Here is a 24,344-nt window from a genome sequence, read left to right on the forward strand (position 1 = left end):
AGCTTCTAAATACGCCGTTGGGCATTTTAACCGAATTTGCTACTCATTATACAAGTAAATGTGCGAGCAAGTGAAATTAATTTGCTGCATTGGCTACCTATGGAGAAATAAGTTGGATAATGGAAAATTTTTCCTATTACACGATTATCTCGACCATTTGCTGGTATCGTTATATACTAGAATTTCTGCTCGTGAATATTTAAACATATAATATGGAGAACGAACAAGGGGGCGAAGGGTACATCATAAATACGTTATATTATGAGAGATATTTGCTAATCTCGTCTTTTAACTGTCTTATTAATACGATACATAAATGTAAAGTTAACTCAAGAATATAGAATTCAAAGAGAGTTTCCGGGTTACGTTATCATTAATGATATCGTAAAAATCGCGATACTCTTAGTTTCACGAATTACTTCAATCGTGCACCGATATTATCTCTCTCTCAGGCCCGTTAACATACCGCGCTTTCTCTCTCTACATCGCGAAGGAATTCTATGGACCAAGTATCCGGATGTAAAATATCTCACTAGTTGAATCGAATGCTGTCGCATTTATCATTTATCACAATTGAGTTATAAGGCATACACTTTGAACGTATAAAAACTGTATAATACAAACAATAATTTATATTATCTAAATAAAAATATCCAAATGGATTATCTGAATAAAAATTGCTTCATCTCTATATCTAGATTATTACTTCTTACTTTAGATAAACAAGTATTATATTTTTAAATTATATAAGATAATGTTTATATAATGAGTTTAGTCTACATCAAGTGTAAACATATTTTTTATAAAACTTTAATTATCATATTTATAGAGAAAAATTTTAATTTTTAAATATCTGTGCTCTAGCATTATCTCTGTTTAATTGTGGAGATAGAAAATATATTTAGCAAACTGAAATAATTAATAACTGTTTCTATAGATTACAATTTAATAAAATAATTTATAATTTAATACGTTTAAAAAAATCCTTGTGTCTAGGAAATAAAAACTTGTAAATAAAAATATAAGCATATTATTTTATACCTTATATTTTGTTCTTTAAAACTGCACATTATATAGAAAATGTTTCTAAATAAGTGCGAAAAGTTTTATGAGATAATTCTTTGTCAAAAATTAAAGGGGGTTTTTCATATAAACATATATTCCTTACTGTTCTTAAAAAGAGTTCTTAAAAATTATTCTGCCTTTTATTCCATTTTGTTTTGAAAATTATTGATTTTACGAAAAAAAATATAAAAGTAAAAAAAAGTTTCTAAGGAAATTAAGCTGTCTAATGCATATTTTTAGATGATGACATTTCAATTGGTAATTTCAATAAAAAAATTAAATAGGGGTTGTTAGTTTCATTCTCTTATAACGATACGAAAAGATAACTTTTTACTAGTAGAAAATGTCTTCTAAATTTTTCAATTTGTCCAAAATTTGAGAAAAAGAATTAAAAATCTAATTTTTACCTCCTTCTTTAAAGAAATATTACTCCTCAGGGAGGAGTAAGTTTATATGAAAAACCTCCTGCAATTTTCGATAAAGAATCATCTCTTAAATATTTCGCATTTATGTAGAAATAGTTGCTTAAAATTATTTAGATGTATAAATTTTTATTATATATATTATAATATTATAATCTAACAAAATTCTTAATAAGCTTTAATTTTCTTCTAGATAAAAAAACAAGATCTTTGTCTCATCTTTATTTCTTATTTAAGATATATTTGCCTATATTTTATCTTATCTTTGTCTAGATGATTTCGATCTACATCTAAAGCAGGATGTTGTGTAAAAACGAGATATTAAAATTCTCCGCGTTTTATAGAGAAAAAAAATAAAAATTGGGATTTTTGTAGAATAATTTGACAGCTCCGAAATTTTTGTAACCATAATAAAATAATTCAATGATTCAATAAATTTAATGAAAGTCACCAATAGATAAAATCAAAGAAAGGTTTTTTAATCGACCACACTGGCAATGCTTTATTCAATTAATCATCAACGCAACGTTGCGACCATGGGTCTTGTTCCTTCTCAAGTGTACTATACATAAACACAATATAGACAATAATTAACGCAATCGGTTAGTATTTTCGGAGATCAATAAATTATCGACTCTAAAAAAATTACAAAAAATTATTATCTGTTTACCTAAGTTCCGTTACAGCTGTCATAAATTTCGTAAAACTGTTGTTCTACTGTTAAAACACATCGTCATTACTAAGCTGCCTTTATTATTTTGTCGTACCTAATTATTGTTTAGATTTTCAGTGTCCTTTTATAAATTTAGTGTGTTGTCAATTTTCTTAATAAAGAACATTTCAGCAATTTCCCTTTTCCTTACGTTTTTTTTACGTAATACTTGAGGAGCAGATTATTTAAAATCATGTCCGCAATCAAGTTCATGTTTACTAATTACCAAAAGATCATAAAATATAATAAAGAAATATCAATTAAAATTTCTATTCGCTCGTGTATTATATAAAACAACAAATGTAATAAAAAAAGGCCAACTTATCGAGCAATATTTAAGATGTTGTATCCAATTAAAATTTATTTCATAAACAATATATTAAAATGACAAAAAATCATCCATATAAACGTTTCAACCGCACGCGGTCTTCCTCAGTATAACAGTGTTACGTAATTTATAATTCTTACAAAAAAAATTATCCTATTCTTAAACTTACTAATAGTCCGTTGAATCGAGTCAAGAATTTATTAGAAATTTATCCGTGTTACGATTTGTTATATTTAATTTATAAAAGTATTCGCCGTAATGTGATCTTATGATGTTGGATCTCGTAAATTATTTCTTCGTTTTTAAGCGAGAAATTCTTAATATCCATAGACGTTTGTGTCGTCTCTTACATTATAATAACGAAAATCGACTCACCGTAGGCGTGTAGAAGGGTGCCTGCTCGGCGCCCAGGCTGGGAAAGTACGCGGCCATGCCCTCGGAGGCCGCGGCCGCAGCCGCGGCCGCGTACGGCGCGCTGTACATGGAGAGCGCGGCCGTGGGTAGACCACCTAGACGCTGATAGCCGCCGAGCAGCTCGTACTGACACGAGCAGACGGTCTGGCCCGTCAGCGGATCCGTGAAGATGGGTCGGCCGGTGTCGCAGCATCTGGCCGCGGCGGGACCGCCGGCCGACGGCGGCGGGTGACCTTGGGAAGGGCTGACCGAAGCGGTGGGACTACCCGGCGGTCTCACGATCGCGCTCGTCACCGCCATCCTCGCTTGCGACAAGCCGGCTACGTCCAGGGGATGATTCGTTGTCGTACCGGCGGCTACGCTGCTCACCAGAGACGTCCCGCCCGCGCTCAAGATCGCGACCGTCGGCGGCGAGGCCGAGGACGACGCCAACGACGAGCTCACTGTCACAGGACACTGTAACAGAGACGTCTGATCCGTTAGAGTATGCATTTTTTCATTTTTTATGGTTTTCTTTTAGCTATATTTAATAGAATTGTCGAAGATTATTTTGCAAATTTTTTTCTTAAATTATGTCATTAAGTTATTCATACCTTATGTTAAAATAAATATTTTTATCTTAATTGGATAAATTGAAAACTCAATCACACATTTATAAATATTCTTTAATTAAAATCAGAATTAAATTTGAAATATTATAATAAAATTTTTTGACTAAAATTAGGAAATTTGATTAAATTCTAAAATTCTTCTTTCGTATCTAAATATTATTTTTGTTTATTTAATTTCTAATTAAAATTAAATGTTAATTATTTATCAAATTTTCAATAAAAAATTTAAAAAATTATTTCAATTATCTAATTCATTAATTTTATTTATTAATTAAATCTAATGTATGAAATGTCTGAGTTTCGCTCTTCGATTCTTCTGAGACTCAAATTGTGCGAAATTAGATGTATCTCGCTGAATACAGTAGCATATTTTTCGAAGCATCAAAATATCGAGACAAAGTGTTGCAGCTGGCATGTCGTAAGAGAGACCCGAAGACTATCTCCGTTATGTGCACTCTGAAAAGCCGAACGCGATCGTAACCATCAGGCCTCTCCCCCTTTTTTCCCCTTCCACCCTTTTATTTCCACAGCTCAAATCGAAAATCTACGGGCCCCGAGCGGCATAATGGCTGGCCGGGCCTCATTAATTCCATATCAAACACTATGGCTAAATAGATTAGCGGGTTGAGTGCCTTTCGCGCCCGGGAACCTAAACAAACCCTCCGTGGAATATCCCTACTACTCCGGGGGCTAGAGACGCTTCGCTTTACCCCCTCGCGATTGTTCCAGCCATCCATCCATCCGTTGCCTCGTTTCGGCGGCCCCAAACATATTGTCGAAACCCCCAAATGCATTGTGTCGGGGCGAAAAACCCATACGCGATGCGCATTATGGCGTCGAGAGAGAGAGAAACAGAGATAGAGAGAGACAGAGTCGCGTTAATGCGTGTCCTCGATGCGTCTCGTCGATGTTTCGAGGGCCAACTGTCGCACGATGACGGTCAAACGCGTGTGCGTGCACGCATGTATATACGGTAAATAATGTATCCTCGCCAACAACACGCGTTTCGATTCGAGAAGCACGGGGCATTTCGGTCGGCGATAAAGCTATGAAATATAACAAAGTAGCCCCATTAGAGAATTTCTAATTAAGAAAAAGAAGAGCGCATAAGAACCCCGCACAATCGATATGGAAATTGGATTTCGATATAATTGGCTGATATTTTTTCATATATTACTTATGAACTGCTAAACAAACGATACGGTAACCTTAAAGTTAAATAATGGATAGTTATTAAATTACAACTAGTTAATAAACAATTCGCAAAAACCGAATTTTTCATGTTTGACTGGTGTAATCATTTAGCCTTGAGCCTATTACATTTTTGTTCAGCAGGTCATAAGTTACAACAGACGAGAAAATCAACTGATTTTAAAGGATTCAATTTCATCTAGGATTTCATATAGGTTCAAAAACCCCGCACTAATCCTATATATAATTGAATATTGGTAAAATCAGCTGGTTTTCTCATATGTTGTAGCTTATAATCTGCGGAACAAAAGATACGATAGCCTCAAAGCTAAATAATGAATAGTTACTAAGCTACAACCAGTTAAACAATTTGTAAAGTTCGAGTTTTTCGTGTTTAACTGATTTGATCATTTAACTGTGAGCCTATTACATTTTTATTACAATAGACGAAAAAAATAAACTGATTTTATAAGAATTCAATTTTATCTAAGATTTCATATATAGTTCAAAAGCCTCGCACTAATCCTATATACAATTGCATATTGATAAAATCGGCTGGTTTCCTCATATAATGTAACTTATGATCTGCTGAACAGAAAATGTACTAGCCTCAAAGCTAAATAATGGATAGTTATTAAACTACAACCAGTTAAACAATTCGTAAAATCCGAGTTTTTCGTGTTTGACTGATTTAATCGTTTAGCTTTGAGTCTATTACATTTTTGTTCAGCAGGTTATAAGTTACAACAGACAAGAAAATCAACTGATTTTATAAGGATTCAATTTCATATATAGGTTCAAAAACCCCGCACTAATCCTATATACAATTGCATATTGATAAAATCAGCTGGTTTCCTCATATGGTGTAGCTTATGATCTGCTGAACAAAAAATGTAACAGCCTCAAAGCTAAATAATGGCTAGTTATTAAGCTACAACCAGTTAAATAATTCGTAAAATCCGAGTTTTTCGTGTTTGACTGGTTTAATTTTATTTAGCTTTGAGCCTATTACATTTGTGTAACTTATGACCCGCTGAACAAAGCTAAATAATATACAACTACTGTTTTACAGCCAGTAAAATATGAAAAATTCAGATTCTGCGAATTATATGACTGGCTGCAGATTAAGTAATATTGCCTATTATTTAATTTTGAGATTATTACATCTGTCGTTCATCAGATCACAAACAAGGAAAAACTTTTATCGTTGACGAAAGCGTAATTTTATGGAGAAAATAGAAAAACCTTCGATTTAAAAAAAATACGATCGACATTCGCTTAAGAACGTAAGAACCGGTCTCTTCGCATAACCATACATCGGCCATTCTCTCTTTCTCTCTTGCTCTCAGAAATCGTAAGATTCCGGGGAGTTCGAGGGAAAAGCCGGCAATGGCAAGAATGTGCTCCGGGACTCCGGATCGAGCAAAGGGTTAAACGACGAAGCGTGTTGGCGAGTGTCCGCGACTACGGGTCATAATTCAGCCCTAGTCTCCGAGAGAGGAAGCCAGGCGCGGCGGAGTCGGCCAGGAGTTACTGGATGCGATCGCATCGAGAAGCTCCGCCGGTCCGCAACCGTGCAAACCAAAGCGACGACCTCTATATCACCTCTACGAGGTGTCGCGCAGTCGTGCTCCGTGGCGTTTTTTTTTCTCATCGCAAATGAAACCTTGTATTTTTTATGAGATTTATTATGCAGGGATAGAATATAGGAAGATTGCGTATTTAAAAAATAAAATTGTTTGAATAAAATGAACCTTAATTTTTTATTATTTTTATTTCCAGACTTGACGACTATTATTCCGTAACAATTTTATTATCACAATTATAATTAATATTTTTAGCATATATATTTATATGTAAAATAATTTAAATATTGTCTAGTTAGAAACGATCGTTATTAAAATGAAATCAATTCTATCCTTTTTATTATTTTTACTTTCCACGATTTAACAACTATTAATTCGAAACAATTTTATTAAATTTATAATTAATATTTGTACCATATATATTTATGTATAAAACAACTAAATATTGTCTAGATAAAAATGTGTTATTTAAAATTGATAAAAAGATACAAGAAAAATTATACAGTATATTTAAAAAACCGATTGTTATTAAATTAAAATTAACTTAATTTTTTTACTATGTTCACTTTTCACGGCTTGACGATTATTTCTGTAACAATTTTATTATTGAGAAACTATAACTGGTATTTATACGTGAAAAAATTAAATATAGTCTAGTCAAAAATGTGTTATCGAAAATTAATTATAAGAGATACAAGAAAAGTTACATTGCATTCTTTTTATAATCTACATATGATATCCAGCAGACAGCGACTAAAGCATTAATTATTCGTACACCGTGTAAATTACATTTCGTTACGAATATACCTTGATCAATCACTCTCACGATTAAACGCAGACATCAAGATCGCAGAATTAAGCAAAGAGCTCTGTGAGGTTTGCGTATCTAAACGAAATATTTTTTTCCTTTTATACGAAAGTTTCGCATGTCGTTCGGGGCAGTTCTTATCATTCCTCGCACGCCAGCCAGTTTCGTTAAACCTAAAATTGTATCATTTGCGTATACGAATCGGATTAATATTTATGGATACTTTGGGGGAAAGGCAAAGAGAGACAGAGAGATAACAAACGTCGACTGAAAAAAATAATTAACTCGAACTCGCCCCAGATCGCGTTAATACAAGCGAAAGGATTCCTCCCTAAGTATAATTATATGTTACTTACCGCCCGAGAATCGGTGTAAACCTCCGCGCAAACATCCGTTAGTCGATACGTATATTATACTATAAAAAAACCGGTTGGCGATAAAACCGCGTTCGTTGTGCGAAGGCTACCTGTCGGGAATTTTGTGTCGTCGGGTGTACGTTCGAGAAGTTTGCGCGCGAAAAGTTATCCCAACGACGAATGATGATCGTGTCGTGCGTTTAGGTACACTCGAATATACCTGATGACGACGAGCTACTCGCGAAAAACCGATATCGCGCTATGTCGGTCGATGATCGATGGATCGTCATCTCTCTATAGCCTGGGAGAAAAAAAACTGGATATTCTCGGATTAAAGCGGTCGTAAATAGCGACCTATAGAAAGGGAGAGAGAGGGTGAAGATCAGAGAGAGAGAGAGAGAGAGAGTAATCTCTTGACAGCACCTGGTTACACGCGTCTCTTACGATTCGTATGCGTGTAGTGATCATGTCGACGTAGGAAGAAATAACGACGTGGTTCGATCGTGAAAGACGGCGATAGGAAAACATTTTGTTGCTGCTAAAAATTATCGAAATACAGAAGACTGGAAATGAGACGAGGGTTGACATTTTTTTTTTCTTTCCAGAAGATATTCGCGCGGTTAAACGTCAAATTTGACATTTTTTCCACAAACGTGTTTGGATTATTAGACTCAAACACATTTTTATGTTGAAATTACTTTACAGTTATGCTTTTTGCGTTCTTTAATCATATTTACTTAAGTTTTATTTTTCATAAGCTTGAAGATTTTATCATAATTTTTTAACCTCGAGATTAGCAAACATTTTTTAGCGATGGAAACCCATATTGCATCAGTAAGAGCTCATCTATAATATCATATTTGTATCATACTATCGTTGATATTAATTGATTTTATAATGTTATTTTTTTTTTTTGCACAAACTTGATAATATTAAGGAAAGTGTAAATAGACGACCAGACTGGCTGCGAATCTGGTATTTATTGGTGACATAACGTTTCGACCGACGATTCGCAGAATTTTATCAAGTTCTAGGATAAATTAGATAACTAAGACACACCACAAAACTTATTTCATGGCACAGGCACGTTTAAAATAATTCGTTACTATGAATGTTCGATCTTCACACATCGTCGCTCAACGACTTACTGTGAAATAAAGACACTTGATAAAAGGACCGAAATCATCAGTCGAAACGTTGTGCAATAAATACCTGATTTGTAGCCAGTCTGGTCGTCTACTTACACTTTCCTTAATTTTAAATTACTGACGAATTATATATCTTTCATCTGACTGATAATATTAATTGTATATATAATACTATAGAATATTTATATAATACTGTAGACAATAATTTATTTTAGTTAAATTACAATAGTTTTTTGATAACACAGACTTTTTGAACAATCGTAAAAATATTAACGTTATGTAGAAGAAAAGTAATTTGTTTACTAAATGTCAAAATATAATTTTAAAGATTTCGTATGATATAATTAAGATTACGTCCTCAAATAAATTATTAAAACAGTAAAAATATTATTTGAGTCGAATAATCTATACACAAGTTAATTTTTACTCTAGTATGATACGTAATAAATAAAAAAATTATATATATATATATATTCTCATATTGAGAAATATTCAATATTTGACCGAAATATGTCGAAAAGATTTAAATATTTTACGTAGTATGATTATATTATATATAGTGAAACGACAATTCCAATAAATATGATATTATAATTAAAATTAAAATTTATTTTCTCAAATAAATTATTAAAACATTAAAAGTATTATTTGTGTCTAAAAATCTAAATCCATCTGTATACAAGTAAATTTTCACTCTAGTGCGATACGCAATAAATGTGGGAATAATTCTCGTATTGAAAAATATTCGATATATTCCAAGACGTTTGGAAACGGATTTTAAACGACAAATATTTTACGCGATATGATTGTATTGCATGAATCAAGGACCGTGATATACATATAATATATAATATCCGAAGCTTGCTGTATTTCACTTTTGATTAAACTGTGACATAACGCAAGCGCGCAGAACGAACGGAGAAGAAATTTATTCAAGTAAAATTCGAGAAGACATACTCTCTCGAATAGAGAAGCCCAGATTGACGACGAGCGGTTACGGCTCGGATGGCTCCCGGGTGTCGGATAGCTAGAGAGAAGCGCCCTTGTAAAAAGAAGGTGGATGCTGGATACAGGAGGTGTACGCGTCGACGAATCGGAAACGTATACGACGGACCTCCGCGACTGCACTTCCAGGATTTATAGGCCATTCGGAAGAGAGAGAATCGGTTATCCTGTGGACACAGATGCGCCGGTGTTTGCGCGTGGGGCATTTGTCACGCGTGTCCCGTGAGCGGGAAAAGGGACCGATCCCGAATCCTCTTTATGCGTGCCGATGATGCCCTCTTTGCAACGAGGCCCAACCAAGTCAATATTGATTCCGAGCCAGATTGATGGACCTTCCTCGCGTGTGTGTTTAGGCCTCGCAGCACTCACTTATGTTCCCACCCCGCACAACTTATCCATATTTTTCTTCTTTACTATCTCTCTTTCTTTCTTTCTATTTGCTAAATGTTACACTCGGAAAAACGTGAAAATCCTTCGTTAATTCCACGCAGCCACATAATATTTCCCAAACTCGAGATCGAAAATCCGATCGATGAATCGAATCCTCTTATAGACTTAGAAAACTTTTAGCTTCTACAGATTAGTCGCGAAAATTAATGAACTAATATTATAATAAAAATATGTCTAAAATAATACAAATAAATGTCTAAAATAATCTATAACTAAAAATAAAAAGAAATTAAGCGAAATTATTAAAAATGCATATAAAGTAAAATTAATTGGAAACGTCGCGAATGTACCAAACAGATTTAACATTTTTCGTGAATGCAAAAATCGTATAAATTTTTCAAAACAAAAAAAGAAAACCGTTTAAAAATATCTCTGCGCTAGTCAAATTTTAACCAGCTCCGTATATAATTTAAAATTATAATAATTCCTTTTATTTCCGTAAATCAGTTATTCCTGCAAATTGAATTTTGCTTAACAAAAAATCAATACACTCTTCCACACAGTTATATATCCCGTATAAACAATAATTATTTTCCTATAATTAACTAATTAATTAATTCACGCTTTCTTATCTATTATTCCGAGAGAAAGAGAGAGAAAGCGCGGAGAATAAATGCTCCCTCGCTAATCGTGACCACGATCGGGCGCGATAATCTATGAAATCGCATTTCGCGCAAAGTATCATCGATAATTTGATATCGCGCGCGATATGCAGCTAAATTAATTAATTCCTCCCTGCTAATCGCTTACGGTCACACTCCCGTGCCTCCAAAGGGGAGAGCAAAACGGGATGTTATCGTTGCCGTGATCGCCCATGAAGGGGATAGCCGTACCAATCGTATCATTCAATGAAGAAGAGGAGGAGGAGAGAGAAGGGAGCAACCTCTCTCGCTCTCGGGCGAGAGGCTATTTCGACAAAAGCTGAACGGTGAAACTGTGCGAAGTCGTCATCCGACACCCGAGTTTCCCCGTAAAGCGATTACCGAGGACGACGGCGGCAGCGTTATCAGAAGGGCACCCCGGTGGCAATATAATAGCGTTACGTACGAAGGAAGCGTCTATATTCGGTTTAACATTGTGACGAATGCGAAGAGCACATACACCACCATCGACAGGGCGATACCGTACTTTCGCCCGCGTCGGCGTAATCGCATTCTCGTCGACGATGCTTACGGAAGAGCGTTACTGTGTTACGGCTACTACTGTGTTACGGGTGACTTATCGTGTGGGAGAGTTATTACGCGTGTAAAACCGCGCCGTGACTGAGACCGAAAGAACTTGCCGACGATAAAGGATAGGCTATTCCGGGTATTTGATTAACATCCAACAAGAGTACATCGCATACAGGTGTACATATGCTTTTTTTTATAATTTGATATTATATTAATATAATTACCACATTACCTTGATTATTAAATTTTCGATAAAAGATGTGTGTCACTCTCCATCACTTATTTCTAAAAGATACAGAATCCGGAACAAATGTTTTTAGGTTTCTAGGACCTAGAAAAAAGCGAGAGTTCTGAGAGATCTAAGTCTGGTGTTAAGTTCAAAGCTAGACCAAACACCTACTTAACTACAATGGATCTAGGTGTCATCAGAGATTAGAATAGCATCATTATAATAGCACTAATTTTCGGTCAAAGATTAATATTCTGATAAAGAAGATAGTGTGCACATATTGTGCCATTGTCCGTCACTTATTTCTAAAAAACACAGAACCTGGGAACGAATGTTCTTAAATCCCTAGGGCATAGGAAAGAGCGAGAGTCTGAGAGATCTGTCTGGTGTGTTAGATTCAAGCTGGATCTAAACACCTACTTAACTACAATGGATCTAGGTGTCATCAGGGACTAGAACAGCATTATTGTAGTAGCACTAATTTTCGGTCAAAGATTAATATTCTGATAAAAGAGTGCGCACATATTGTGTAACTGTCCGTCACTTATTTATAAAAAATATAGAACCTGGGAATGAATGTTCCTAAGTCTCTAGGAGCAAAAGTTTTGAATTTAATGAGCCTGTTGCTAGGTTCTAGACTGAATCGAAACACTTAGCTAACTACAATGGACCTAGGTGTCATCAGTGACTGTAATAGTATCACTTATTCTGACCACTACTACTGCTTGATGTTCTGATTAGAGACAGATTGCAGAGTCGATGCGAATTTTCCGAACGTCGTGACGACTATGCCCTGTAAACGCAAACGTGTCATGGGTAAAGGAGCAAGAGAGACAGTCGAGGGAACAAGCGAGAGAGGCTGAGGGCGGATCTGAGTCAGCTCTAAAGACCAGCTCAAGTAGCGCCAAGTCAGCGAGTGAACAGCATTAACTTCTAAACGCGAACTCTCTTACTACCGCTCCGCGATCATATCTATCTATATATATAATATATATATATATATCCACCTACATATATGCAGCCGCGATACGTCGCCACTCTGCCAACTTGCAATAATACGGCCATTCATAATTTTTATGTCCTCGCAGTGAATGGGGAGTTCCCGTTCCTCACATCCCTTCCGTCGAAATCGCCATCATCGAACGTTTCTTGGCTCCGTGAAATGTCTTTCTTTTGTATCGAAAACCAAATATTTTTCTCCGATCCCTCATATCTTTCAATTATATTTTGTAATTCGAAATAATATTGTAATAACTCGCGATGTATTATAATACAAGCATATTAATCATGCATCTTACGATATTTTTATAGTTTTTAGATTTTTATAATTTTTTTTCAATATATGTATATGACTTTTTGAGACACAAATGATTAAAAGGTAGTTGATTTGAGGAGGAACGGACTACACTAAACAGATATATTAAATACAGGCACTCTGGTCATATCGCGTATTACAGAGTGTGCTCAGATGAACAAGATTATCTAGTTATGTAAGTCATTTACGTAGCATTCTCGTCACGCTGGGCTATTCGATAGCTATCGATTATTATGATTAAATCGACGTATCAGCGTATCATATCGCATGAATTTCACGAATTGCGTCCATCCGTATCGGCGATAACGAGAAATATTGCAACGGGTTATTTAAAGCTCGGTAAACCCCACTGATGTGTCTGTCTCATAAGAAAACACAGGAATCTGATTGCGACAAAAAATGTATAATGTATGTTACTTTAGAATGTACAATATAATTTAATCTAATCCGACCACAAATTTGCACTCTGTATATCAAATATTTTATGGGAGATCTCTGAAACATCTTGTATTACGACGAGAGAGTCTGATATATCGCATATACAAAATCACATAAAAATACCCGTCGGATTCACTGATTGATTAAAGAGTTTCTAAAATCTGGATTCTAAGAATTTTTTGGCAGTTAAAAAAGGAAGATCGTTCGAATATACAATGTAATAATTTATCCGCTCAAATGTCCAGGGATCATCGTACGCGATAATCGTCGTCGTAAGTTCAAGTTTAGCGTTGTGTTGTGACACTTTTCGTGTGCTGTTTTGGTGGAGTAACAAATTGGTAGGCTTAACCGCGGCATTTCTCGGTTCCTGGATATACACACACATCACAGACGACGATGAAAATCGGCGTGACAAAAATAGCGCGGCCTGGAGAGTCAAAGAGGATGACGAGTGAGAATAGAATGAGTTGCGAGAGAGCGTTATTTCAATTAAATTGACCGACACAGATTAGCGATATAAATCCTGCACACCGTCGTTCTAAATTTAATGCAACCGTCGCGCGGTTAAAAAAAAGGCATTCGTATATTTATGGCGCGACAATTTTTCCAAGCCCGAATTAAACGAGGACTGACTGTATCATCGCCATTTTCACAGCTTTCGGCATTAATTTAGGTGTAATGGTCAATGCCAATATTGTATTCACGATCATTTACACGGCGGATATTCCAGACGAATACGGATATGCAAAATTGGTGCAGAAAATACGAAGATAAGACGGGAAATGTGATAAAAATATAATGAAGAATTTCACCGCGTCAGAGAGAGAGATCGATGCCGAAATTTTCACACGAATTCACGACTTTGGAATCGTCAAATGATAAATTTATCATGTCCGTCTAGTATCATCGGTTTACGGTTTGCCTTACCATTTCCGCAACTTGTGTATTACGTCATTGATACGCGATACAATTATCAAGATCGACAACTTAATAAGTCGTTCTTAATTGAAAGCTATTTTAAGATAACGTAGATAATTGTACAAGTTACACAATTTCAATAATTTCAATAATTTCAATAATGTGTACGAAAACGTCCTTTTCCGGCATAAAACTGAAAATCGTGACCTTTCGTAAAAACAGATAAAAATTTGTAAGAATAATTGAAGCGCAATTATAGTCTATTAATATTTAATTTAACGAAAATTGTGAAATATGACGATAATAAGTATGTACTGACTAGTTAGTAATAAATTTTCTTTTTTTTGTTCTCTAACCCGTAAGTAGAGTGACACTTACTGATAACAGGGCGTTCAATTTTATCTAGCACTTTAACAACACGTGTGTTACGTGTAAAGTGCTTGTAACATAGGCACGTTTTCCGCGCGCCGACATTCCTTCTCATATATCTTTGATATTCCTTTTACCTGCACTTACTTGTGTCAACAACACATTTGTCGCGCGAATAGAGATTTTTTTTTCAAGCCACAGTATCTTGACAAATTTCATATACGTCAAAAATAAAAAAAAAGCGAGAGAGAGAGATTTATTCGAATATCTACATATATGACAGGTAGCAGCAAAAAAATGTTGCACGCGCAGCACTTTTCGCGTTGAAACGCGGCGGCAAATGCAGCGAGACACCGCTATCATGACAAAAACCTTCGTTGTTAGTAAGACAAGATAATTATTCCGCCGAGCGCTCGGCTCTTCGATCATTTAGGCGTGGCAACACATGTTCTCAGTTCAGCGCTCTACCAGCGCGGCATATATGCACACACGAAGAGAGAGAGAGAGAGAGAGAAGGTATATACATACGTACACCTATATGCACCGTGTCAGGACACGTGGTATACGTGAACCTCTCTTGCCTTGTGCCAACGGCTATTCATTTTCGCGACCCTGTCCTCTCTACTCCGCGAGATTCTTCCCCCTATACAAATTATTCGATACGCCTTGCGAAAACGGGTTAACGACGCGTCGCGCACACATCGTAATTCCGAATAGCGAGAATTATTTATAACAAGCCCGTGATCGCGCAAGCGTGCGACATTAGTCGATCGTAATTTCCGCATGTGACATCAACGTTGCGTTAGAACCGGGGTTAAGTGGGCAAAGTTGCTTTATAATCGTTCTGACAACGTTTTGCTTCGCGCATATCATTACACAGTCATAATAAGGACAATACACTCAGTGAAATTATGTATACAAGGAAAACTGTATAATTATTTGTTAAAAATTAAGAAGGATTTTTCTATACTCTTCCCCATATCCTTTCTTGAAGAGTTACATTCCTCCAAAAGAGGAGGTAAGAATTAGATTTTTAATTATTTTTCTCAAATTTTGGCATGTTAAAAAAATAAAATTTGGTGGATATTTTCTACAAATAAAAAAGAAATTTAATATTTTTTCAATCTTCCCATATTGTTATAAGAAGATGAAACTAACAACTCCTATTTAATTTTTTTTATTAAAATTTTTTAACCGATCGGAATATAATCATCTAAAAATATTCGTTAGAAAGCTTGAGTCTTTAGAAACTTTTATATTTCTTTTATTTTTTGTTAGCAAAATCAATGATTTTCAAGAAAAAAATAAAAATTTAATCTTCTTTCCCCTTTGAAGAAGTGTAAATCCTCAGGGAGAGATATAGGAGTATATGTCTATGAAAAACTCTTAATTTTCGACATAGAATCTAAAATTTTTCACACTTATTTAGAAACACCATGTATATATGTATACATATGCGAGAACCAACATATGCACATCACTTTAACGTATAATCATTAATTACATTTTACTTCCAAAAAAGCATCTTAAATTAATGCTTCGAATAAAGATTTCATTGAAATGAAAAACGCGATTTCCGAAACATCATTAACATACAAAGAGACGAGGAGAAGCTCCGCAGAAAATTATACACATAGACAACAGATCAGTTTATTAATAAAAAAATTAGTTTGCTTTTTCAATTATTAATATAAAATACTTGAAGGAAGAGAATATATTTTTGTTATCGGTGTAATGAAACACGTCATTGGCAAATGTGATTTAGCAGACCGCAGACGGATCTATTGCAAGCCAAGTATAAATAATATCGTGATTGTACACGTCGATCATATAACTTGTGTGCATTAAAAAAATTTTACAAGGTTTATCAGATTTTTGATATTTCTAGTTGCTCACTAGTTTAATTATTTTGGTGCAAAATAAAACAAATATGCTGGAAAAAACTGTCTGGCAGAAAATAAATATTCGCGAAAACTTGTTGCTATATATACGTTCTATTTTTTTATCATATAATTATGCGCTATACAAAATACATATTAGTTTTACGAATTATAAAAAGGAACGAAAACCGAATTAAATATATAACGATGTTAACAAAATAGAATAATTGAAACGCGTTTATATATACTAGTACACGATTCTTTTCGTTGATTTAATTCATCATCTGGTTGTACAATTAAAGAAATAACACGACACATCGCGTAAACGTTACAAACACGCAATAAATAATTCTGACCGCGGTTGGAAAAAAAGATCCGTTTCCTACGTCGCGTTGTTTTTAAACCGAAACATTAAATGTATAGATAAATATAAACGATGTTTCGTACGTGTCGCGCACTATTTATCGCTACAAATTTACTTAACTATTGGATAATTATCGATTCTTTTCCCCATTTGATAATTGAGTGACTTGTTGAGTAAAATGTGTAATTCTTTACAATGGTATACCGAAAAAAAATAACAACATATTTGATCCAAACGGATCCAAAGTGTGAAAATCGGAGTCGCTTCGAAAAATGTCAGCGACGCGATCTCTAACATTATATAACTAGCTTGATTTATCTAGTCGCTTATTACACGTCTCATTACGGTCGCTTATTAATCGTCGACTCGGTACAATGATCTCGAATCACCCGCGTCGATCGACGATTTTCTTTTGTCGACACACGTATCTGGCGCGCGAAATCAAAGTCTCGTGGCATATCTCAATTTTTTTGTCAAAGACAGGGCACTCCGAGTAATTTTAAAAACGTTCAAAATATGTCAAAACTTTCTCTGTTCGAAATAAAATACAGAAGGGACTTAGTACTCTTAAAATATAGAGAAAGAATGTTCAACGCCCAGTAGCTGCTATGAAAGAAATTGTCACTGTGCGATATATCGAAAACAAGTAGTTGGTACTCAATTGGTACTCATACATTGATGAAAAAGCGAACAATTATGAAGTTTGTTCTTTTTAGCTGAACTTGCTGCACTAGTTCAGAATTTATCTTTTTTTCTCTCAGCGTAAAGTAAAAAAAAATAAACTCTAAACTAGTGCAATCAGTCCAGCTAAAAAGAACAAACGTAGGCATTGACAGAAGAGTTAAGATTGAACACGTGTGCAAGTGTTCAAGTCAAAATTTTCGCACGATCAGTGTCCCACGCGTGCTAAACGTCAAAGTTGACACGATCACACAATGAAACTTAGACGGAGAACTATAACGTATTCGGCATGCTCGATCAAGCCGAGCTGCTCTCACCTGTAGATTTGGCGATCCTCGGAAGGAGAACTGTGACATGATGTGTCGGCCGCTCAGGGCCGTGATGATCAGGCGCCGCTACGCGATCATCGTTTCAAGAGTCCACGGCATTCGCTGAATTTTCGTCACTTCCCGACGCTCCCGTCACTTTCGTCGAATCCTCCGTGCGTTTCGCACTCTCTCCCTCTCCCTCTCTCTCTCCTTCTCACCGCGCCACCCTCGCGAGGGTGCTACTCGCACCGACGACGACGACACTCTCGCGCGTCCCGTCGTCGCGACCCGATGGTGGTGATGGTGCTCGACTGCACGCGATCCTGCCGGAATCGCTGATGGTCCGTTGCCGGCATATGCACACTGTCGGGATACACTGTCAACACGCGCGGGAACAAGTTGGAGACAGTCGCGTCAGTTCTCAAATCTTCTTGGGTGGAACTTGTGGGCGCGTGTCGGACACACACTCGCGAAAGAACGAGAAAAACTGGGACAGAAGGTGCCGAACAACTAACCGTAGTATAACGAACAACTGTCGAACGAACACAGTCCGCGTGAACACTCGCCGGGATCACACTCGCGTAGAGCCGAAGGGGGTCACCTCCGGGCGCCGGAGGTCCCTCCCGGAGAAAGAATGCGAGCCGTTGGCCGGACGCGCACCACGAGTCGCGCTACCCCTCGGGTACTCTCGCGGAGGAGGGAACAAAAAAAAAGAAAGGTCGCGGAGGGCACGCGCAGCGCGCGACGCGTGATACTTGTGTACGCGCGCGATGCGGTTAGTCGCGGCGGCTAGTTCACTTGGGTTGATCCGATCGACGCGCCAGCTATGATCGGTCGCGACTATCCTCCGAATCGTCGTTTCTTTTCGACGGAATCCAGTCCTCCGCTCGGCGGATAGGAAGGCGGAGGTAGACGTGAGTGCGAGCGAGAGAGCACGGGAGCGCGACGGGAGGGAGCGAAAAGGGTGGACGGAATAGAGGGAACGAGGGACGGGGCGGCGAGGGAGGGGGAACGGGAGGGAGGAGGATAGAGAAATAGAGCGGTAGGTAGGTTGAGCGCGAGAGGGTGTCGGAGGGACTCCGCTGAAAAAGGAGAGAAATGACGAGAAGCGAGAGAGAAAGGGAGGGAGAGAGAGAGAAAGAGAGAGAGAGAGAGAATGAGTGAGGGAGAGTGGCGAGGACGCGACGCTGAATCACGCGCGCACCGACCGTCTCTTTTTATCCCCTCGCGGGTCCTTCCACGCAGCCGGTCGCTCAACGGCCTGCGCAATCACGCGCTCAGCGAATTCGCGAAAGAGCGGCGCGCGCTCGTCTTCTTATTCTTCTACTTCTTCTTCTCCTCTCCTCTTCTTCTTCTCGTTCTCACCGCGCCCGCGATGCGCTTACCTGCCGATCCGCCACAGCAGCTCTCGTGGCGCTACCGATCGCGCGTGCTCCGCGAAAGCGCCAAGTACGAACTGAACGGAGCTGCGTGTTGGCCTCGTGCAACACGCTCGCTGGTCGTTCCCGGCACAAGAGTCCCCGACAAAGACCAGACCAGTCGTATATGTTATTCTTACTTTGTATCTGGTTGTCCCCTTCCTTTCTATCTCTCGCTCTCTTTCTCTTTCACTCTGTAAGACCCTCCTCTTTTTCCGAGCGATGAACCAACTAACCAAGATCCAATCAAGCGTTTTTTCTCTATCCGTTATCTATACGTGCACTTGGACTGTCACATGGAGAAGATAACTTGGCCCCACATTCACTCGGACACGGTGACGAACACTGCCCGAAACGCGGGTCCCCCTCGCTCGCGGAAGAACGAAACGTGGCCCCCTGCAAGTTACCCACGAGATTCCGCGAGATGACGGTTGATCGCCGTGTCGTAGGAGGAGGCGACGTGGGTACAGTGCCGATGGCGCTGGCGGGTAGAATAACGATAGTAACGCGCTAGTGGTGGTGGCCCGATGACGAGGAGAACGGCTCCGACAAGAGAACTCTCTCTCGCCACTGACGGTGGTGGTGGCAGTTGGTGGTGGTAGAGAGTCGTCGCCGTGGTTCTTTTCCTTCCGCGGAAAGGGGAACGATTTTTGCGAGATGGTTTGCCGTCGACGAGACGGGTGGGAGGGTCCAGGTCGACGCGGCGCCCGATCTGGTGGGGGTACCGGCACCACCTCTGCCACACGCTCTCTCGCGGCCGCCGACAATCTCCTTGTCGTACCCTCCCCGCGCGCGCGAATTCATACGCGACGCGTAGCTTCTCCCGTATTAGCGCGTCGTGTGTCGTCGTGCGTTGCACTCTTCTCTTCCCGCGCGGAAATTCCCGTCGTAGGCATTCCCCTACGTGTCTCTCCTCGTCGAACGGAGCGGTTAGCGTCGGCAAACGCGACAATAAAATATAGAGTCGCCCGTGGGGCGCTCGCTGCGTTCTCTCCCTGCGTTCTCCCCTCCCCCTTTGCCGCGACGGCGAGTCGGAGTCTCTCTTCCGTCCTTTCCTCTTTCAGTTTTTCGTCTCTCGCTCGTTCGCCCAACAACCCGAATAGCTCGTCCTCGCTCATGACGCCCCACCGTAGTCACTTTCTTCCCTCTTCGTTCTCGGCTTTCGTTCGCATGGAGGGGATGGGTTGAATGGGACGAACGGGGGACGCGACCGGAGGAGATGCTGCCACGCTCCGATATGTGTGGTGGTGGGGCGAGAAGAGTGAGCGGTTGGCAGAGGGGACGAATGCGAAGGGGGGGACCCACGGGGGGAGTGGGTGGGTGGGTGAGTGGGTTGGGAGGCACGGAGGCAGAAACTACACGACAATTTTAGTTCGATAGATCCCGAAGTTTAGCCTCGGCGGCGCTGCTTTACTTGCCGCTGACTTCTTCCCGGTAGTTTGTTCGTTGCCCTCTCTCCCGTCGACTGATTCTCCACCACCTCGGACACGACCGCACACTCCGATCCGTGTCTCCCACCATCGGACCCCACCGTCTCGTCGTCGTCTTCTTTCTTTCTCTTTCTTACTGTTACCTCCTCCTCCTCCTTCTTCTCTTCCTCTTCCGCCTCCTCCTCCTTCTCTTCTTCCTCCTCCTCCTCTTCCTTCACCACGCTAGGACAAGATCGCCAACTACTTCGTGCCTCTTCCTGCTTCGTGCTCGGCGTTACCTCCGATGCCGTGCACTACTCTTCCTTATTCCACGCACTACGCGACACTTGACTACACTAACTCGCCATCTCTCTCTCTCTCTCTTGTTCCTTCTCCGGTATCTCTACAGCTTCTTTTTCCCTCGCCTTACCTCTCTGTCCTCATTCGTTTGTCTCTCTCATTTTCACCCATGCGTCGTTCGTGGTCTCGTTCCATCCCGTCCATCTCTCTTGCACGCATTTACATCACGCGAAATGTACGATCGTCACTCCGGGGCGAGCGTATTACACGGACGCATTTACGCCGCGTACTACGCTCGTTCCGACAGTTTAACATAACAATGTCGCACGAACGTTTCGTCGCACGCGCCCCGAGCGTCAATCATCTCGTCAGAGTCTATAACGTTTGTGTTACGGACTTCATTCTACAGCTTCGTGCCATTTACTTTTAGTCGAATTGATCGACGAACAAATGAATAGGTTTTCTTTTCACAATTCTGTTATTCAATTGGATCTGGACTAGCCGAACAAAAGATAACGGTGCAACGATGATAAGTTGTCCAAACTGGCTCGCAGGACGCCAGCGTGTGATAATCGCGGCGACGACGGATAAGGATCTCGACCGCGAGGATCGTCTCGCGATGATGTTTTGCGCAGTTCTTTCAAAGAAACTCGCCTCCTCGCACGTACTTGTCGCCATCCTGGCGTGACCGCCGTCGAAAGGGGCGGATAGGGGCGGTTGAAGGTGGCGGGTCTCAGTGCGGAAGTATATCCCGTTGTCCATACTGGTGGGGGATCTTTCCCGGACGAGGGGGAAGGCAGAAAGGTGCACCTGGATGAGAAAAAGAGACGCACCGACGTATTTTTCGCCAACTGATCGACGATCCGCACATACACGCTCACCTGGCAGCAACCGGATAACTTCGCGGCAAATACACACATACACACACATATACCTACATACACATACATACACATGCATACACATGCATACACATAGACGCGCGCACCGACCGGAAAGTCAGTGTATTGGTGAGCCGGTGTGGCGGGTGAGAGACGTCGGATAAATTGTCCCCTTCCACACTTCTTTCGCCTCCCCTCTAACGTTGCCGCGGTGGGTGCGGAGCTCGGCTTTTTTCCCCTCCGTGGGCGCGGACTAACCTCGCTCCGCCTCCTCCGATCTCTTCTTCGCTCTTGTCTCTCTCTTTCCCCCCTTTCGATGGGTTGTGTTTGTAGCGCGGCGAGAGTGACTACCGCTGAAACTCGTGACGCCGTCGCCTCTCTCTTTTCGTCGTCACCTCCCGACCGAACGTGCCACTGCACGCCAAGCCGTTACCTCGCGCTCTCGCTCGCCGACAGAGCGACGGAGGTGTTCGTCGACGAGGGAGCGAGATCGAACCGACGACGCGACGGACTCGGTGGGACCCGAAGCGCGACCGGGAGCGAGGAAGAACGACAAAGGGCCGGCAAGGCGGCGGGGGGATCGGGGGGACCAGAGGAGGAAGGGGTGCAGAACCGAGATGTGAAACATTAGTGTACCGTTTGTTAACACCGCGGTCTACACACAATCGCGCGCAAACTCTCCCTCTCCAGGTTTTGTCTTCCCCTTCGTCTTCGCCTCTCTCGCGCTTTCTTTAAGAGGGCGTTGCTGCTCGCGTGTGAGCGCCTTCCTTCTTCGCAAGTGCATCGCATAGAAAATCTCTCTCCAAGACGTTCTGTCTTTCTCTGTCTCTCCTCCTTCGCCCTTCAATCTCCACCTTACTGTTATCTCGCCCCTTTGTTCGTTCGTCTGTTCGATGCCGATTTTCTGCGAATGCAACGGCGAATTTGTCGACGTGCACAGAGAGCGTCTCGACGTAGTAGTCGCTTTAAATGACAACACTGAGATTTCTAAGCTGTCTCTTGTATCCGATATTGGATTTTGTGCTTGCACATGTGTTGATCATCAGAGATCGAAACATCTTCGATTTTGGGATGATATCTGGTGGTGACGACAGAGGATGCAGCACGACAATTATATAGCCGTTTGTCCTATAATGATGTCATCATCATGTTAGGCTATTGACGATAAATCCAGATAACGATATCGATGTTGCAGGAATTCCCATCTCCTCCGACGATAAAGAGTGAACTAAAGTGATGTAATAACTTCGACAAGTGCTGCGCTTTTGGTGACAGCAAGTTATCCGTCAAGTGATTCACAATTATGAAAACTTTAATTTTATACGAGATTCTGTTATTTCGATAGACTCTTGGAAAAGTGTCTTGGCCGTTACTTATGCTTTTGTCGAGATTTCTGCTTTAAGAAATAATCATTATACATATTTAGGATCTTTTTAAACATTTTTGTTATGTGTGTGTCTGTGTATGTGTCGCTGTAGTTAATTTAATTAGGGACTAGTCAATCATAATATACGTATTGCTCATTCAATATTTTGTAGGTACAGACATTTTTTTTCTTATAGCTATAAATTCAATAAGATTTGTAAAGGAATACTTTAGTAATATAATTAACAGTTTCAAATTGATCATCAATCTACATTAAAAGAAATAATCACGAATTCATATATTTTCGACACGCACATACGTACAAATTTGAGAGAAACTACTTTATACAGATGTCAGATTATACGTACAAAAGACTCGCCGGTTAAACAACATCGCCGAAAGGCTCGTGAGCGCATAATTCGCGCGATATAGACGTTAAGTGGTACGTTTGACAATTTGCCAGAGTAGAATGTTAGATCGCGATGTGGATCAACGATGCGTATCGGCGATGCACGCGAATGTGTAAAACACACTACGACACGTCGTACCGTAGATGACACGATACACGCGTGTAAAATAGACGGGTTCTCCCCTTGCACCTCCCCTCTCCATTATCCTTCTCCATTTCCTTCTCACACGCGAATCGAGTCGGCAAAGCGCAAGCTGTATGAAAAAGAGCTGTCAGTCCTGGCGATAACCTGCAATTATGGATCGCTCGCGCGCAATAAGTAAAAAGTGTGTGCACGTAATATAATACCGAAACAAAAGAGACTCGTTGTGTTTGACGTCGCGCAAGCAAACCGCGTTGCGTTTTTGCAACTCGTAATTATTTGCACGAAACATCATTGTATGTACATATAGATATGTTAATGCTCAACCGACAGTCCCGCGAAAGCGATTTCCCCTTTCTCGGAGGGGAAAACAGATGCGCACCTTGTTACAATTTTACGATACACATGCAGCGGATAGCATCGCTATTCCCTCTATTCCCTTCCGATCCTTTCGGACGATAGGTACTATAAAATACAGAGCTGCGAAACCTGAAATAAAGAGAGACTGATTATCAGCCATCCAATTCAATTACAATTATGCGTTTGACGTGTAAACCAATTACCATCAATCGTACAAAATACGTAGATAGTAGAAATACTCCTCATCTATCTTTCCTTATTTTACATCCTTCATACGTAGCTACTTTTTA

At 39.8% G+C, this 24,344-nt stretch overlaps 1 protein-coding gene across 1 annotated transcript in view; it reads right to left on the bottom strand.

Moving 5' to 3' along the window:
- mirr (iroquois-class homeodomain protein mirror) overlaps nt 1–20,485 on the bottom strand; it is a 44,834-nt gene extending 24,349 nt beyond the window's left edge. Inside the window, exons 1-2 of the mRNA XM_029301126.2 lie at nt 17,780–20,485; nt 2,903–3,397 (exon numbers count right to left, since the gene is read on the bottom strand). Coding sequence (XP_029156959.1) covers nt 2,903–3,397; nt 17,780–17,818 — 534 coding nt within the window. The 5' untranslated portion in view covers nt 17,819–20,485. The remainder of the gene's footprint in view (nt 1–2,902; nt 3,398–17,779) is intronic.
- Between the last annotated feature and the right edge of the window lie 3,859 nt (nt 20,486–24,344).

The sequence above is a fragment of the Nylanderia fulva genome, unplaced genomic scaffold, assembly GCF_048542155.1.
Source record: "Nylanderia fulva isolate GAGA-0341 unplaced genomic scaffold, ASM4854215v1 Scaffold44, whole genome shotgun sequence".
Taxonomy (NCBI): Eukaryota; Metazoa; Arthropoda; class Insecta; order Hymenoptera; family Formicidae; genus Nylanderia; species Nylanderia fulva.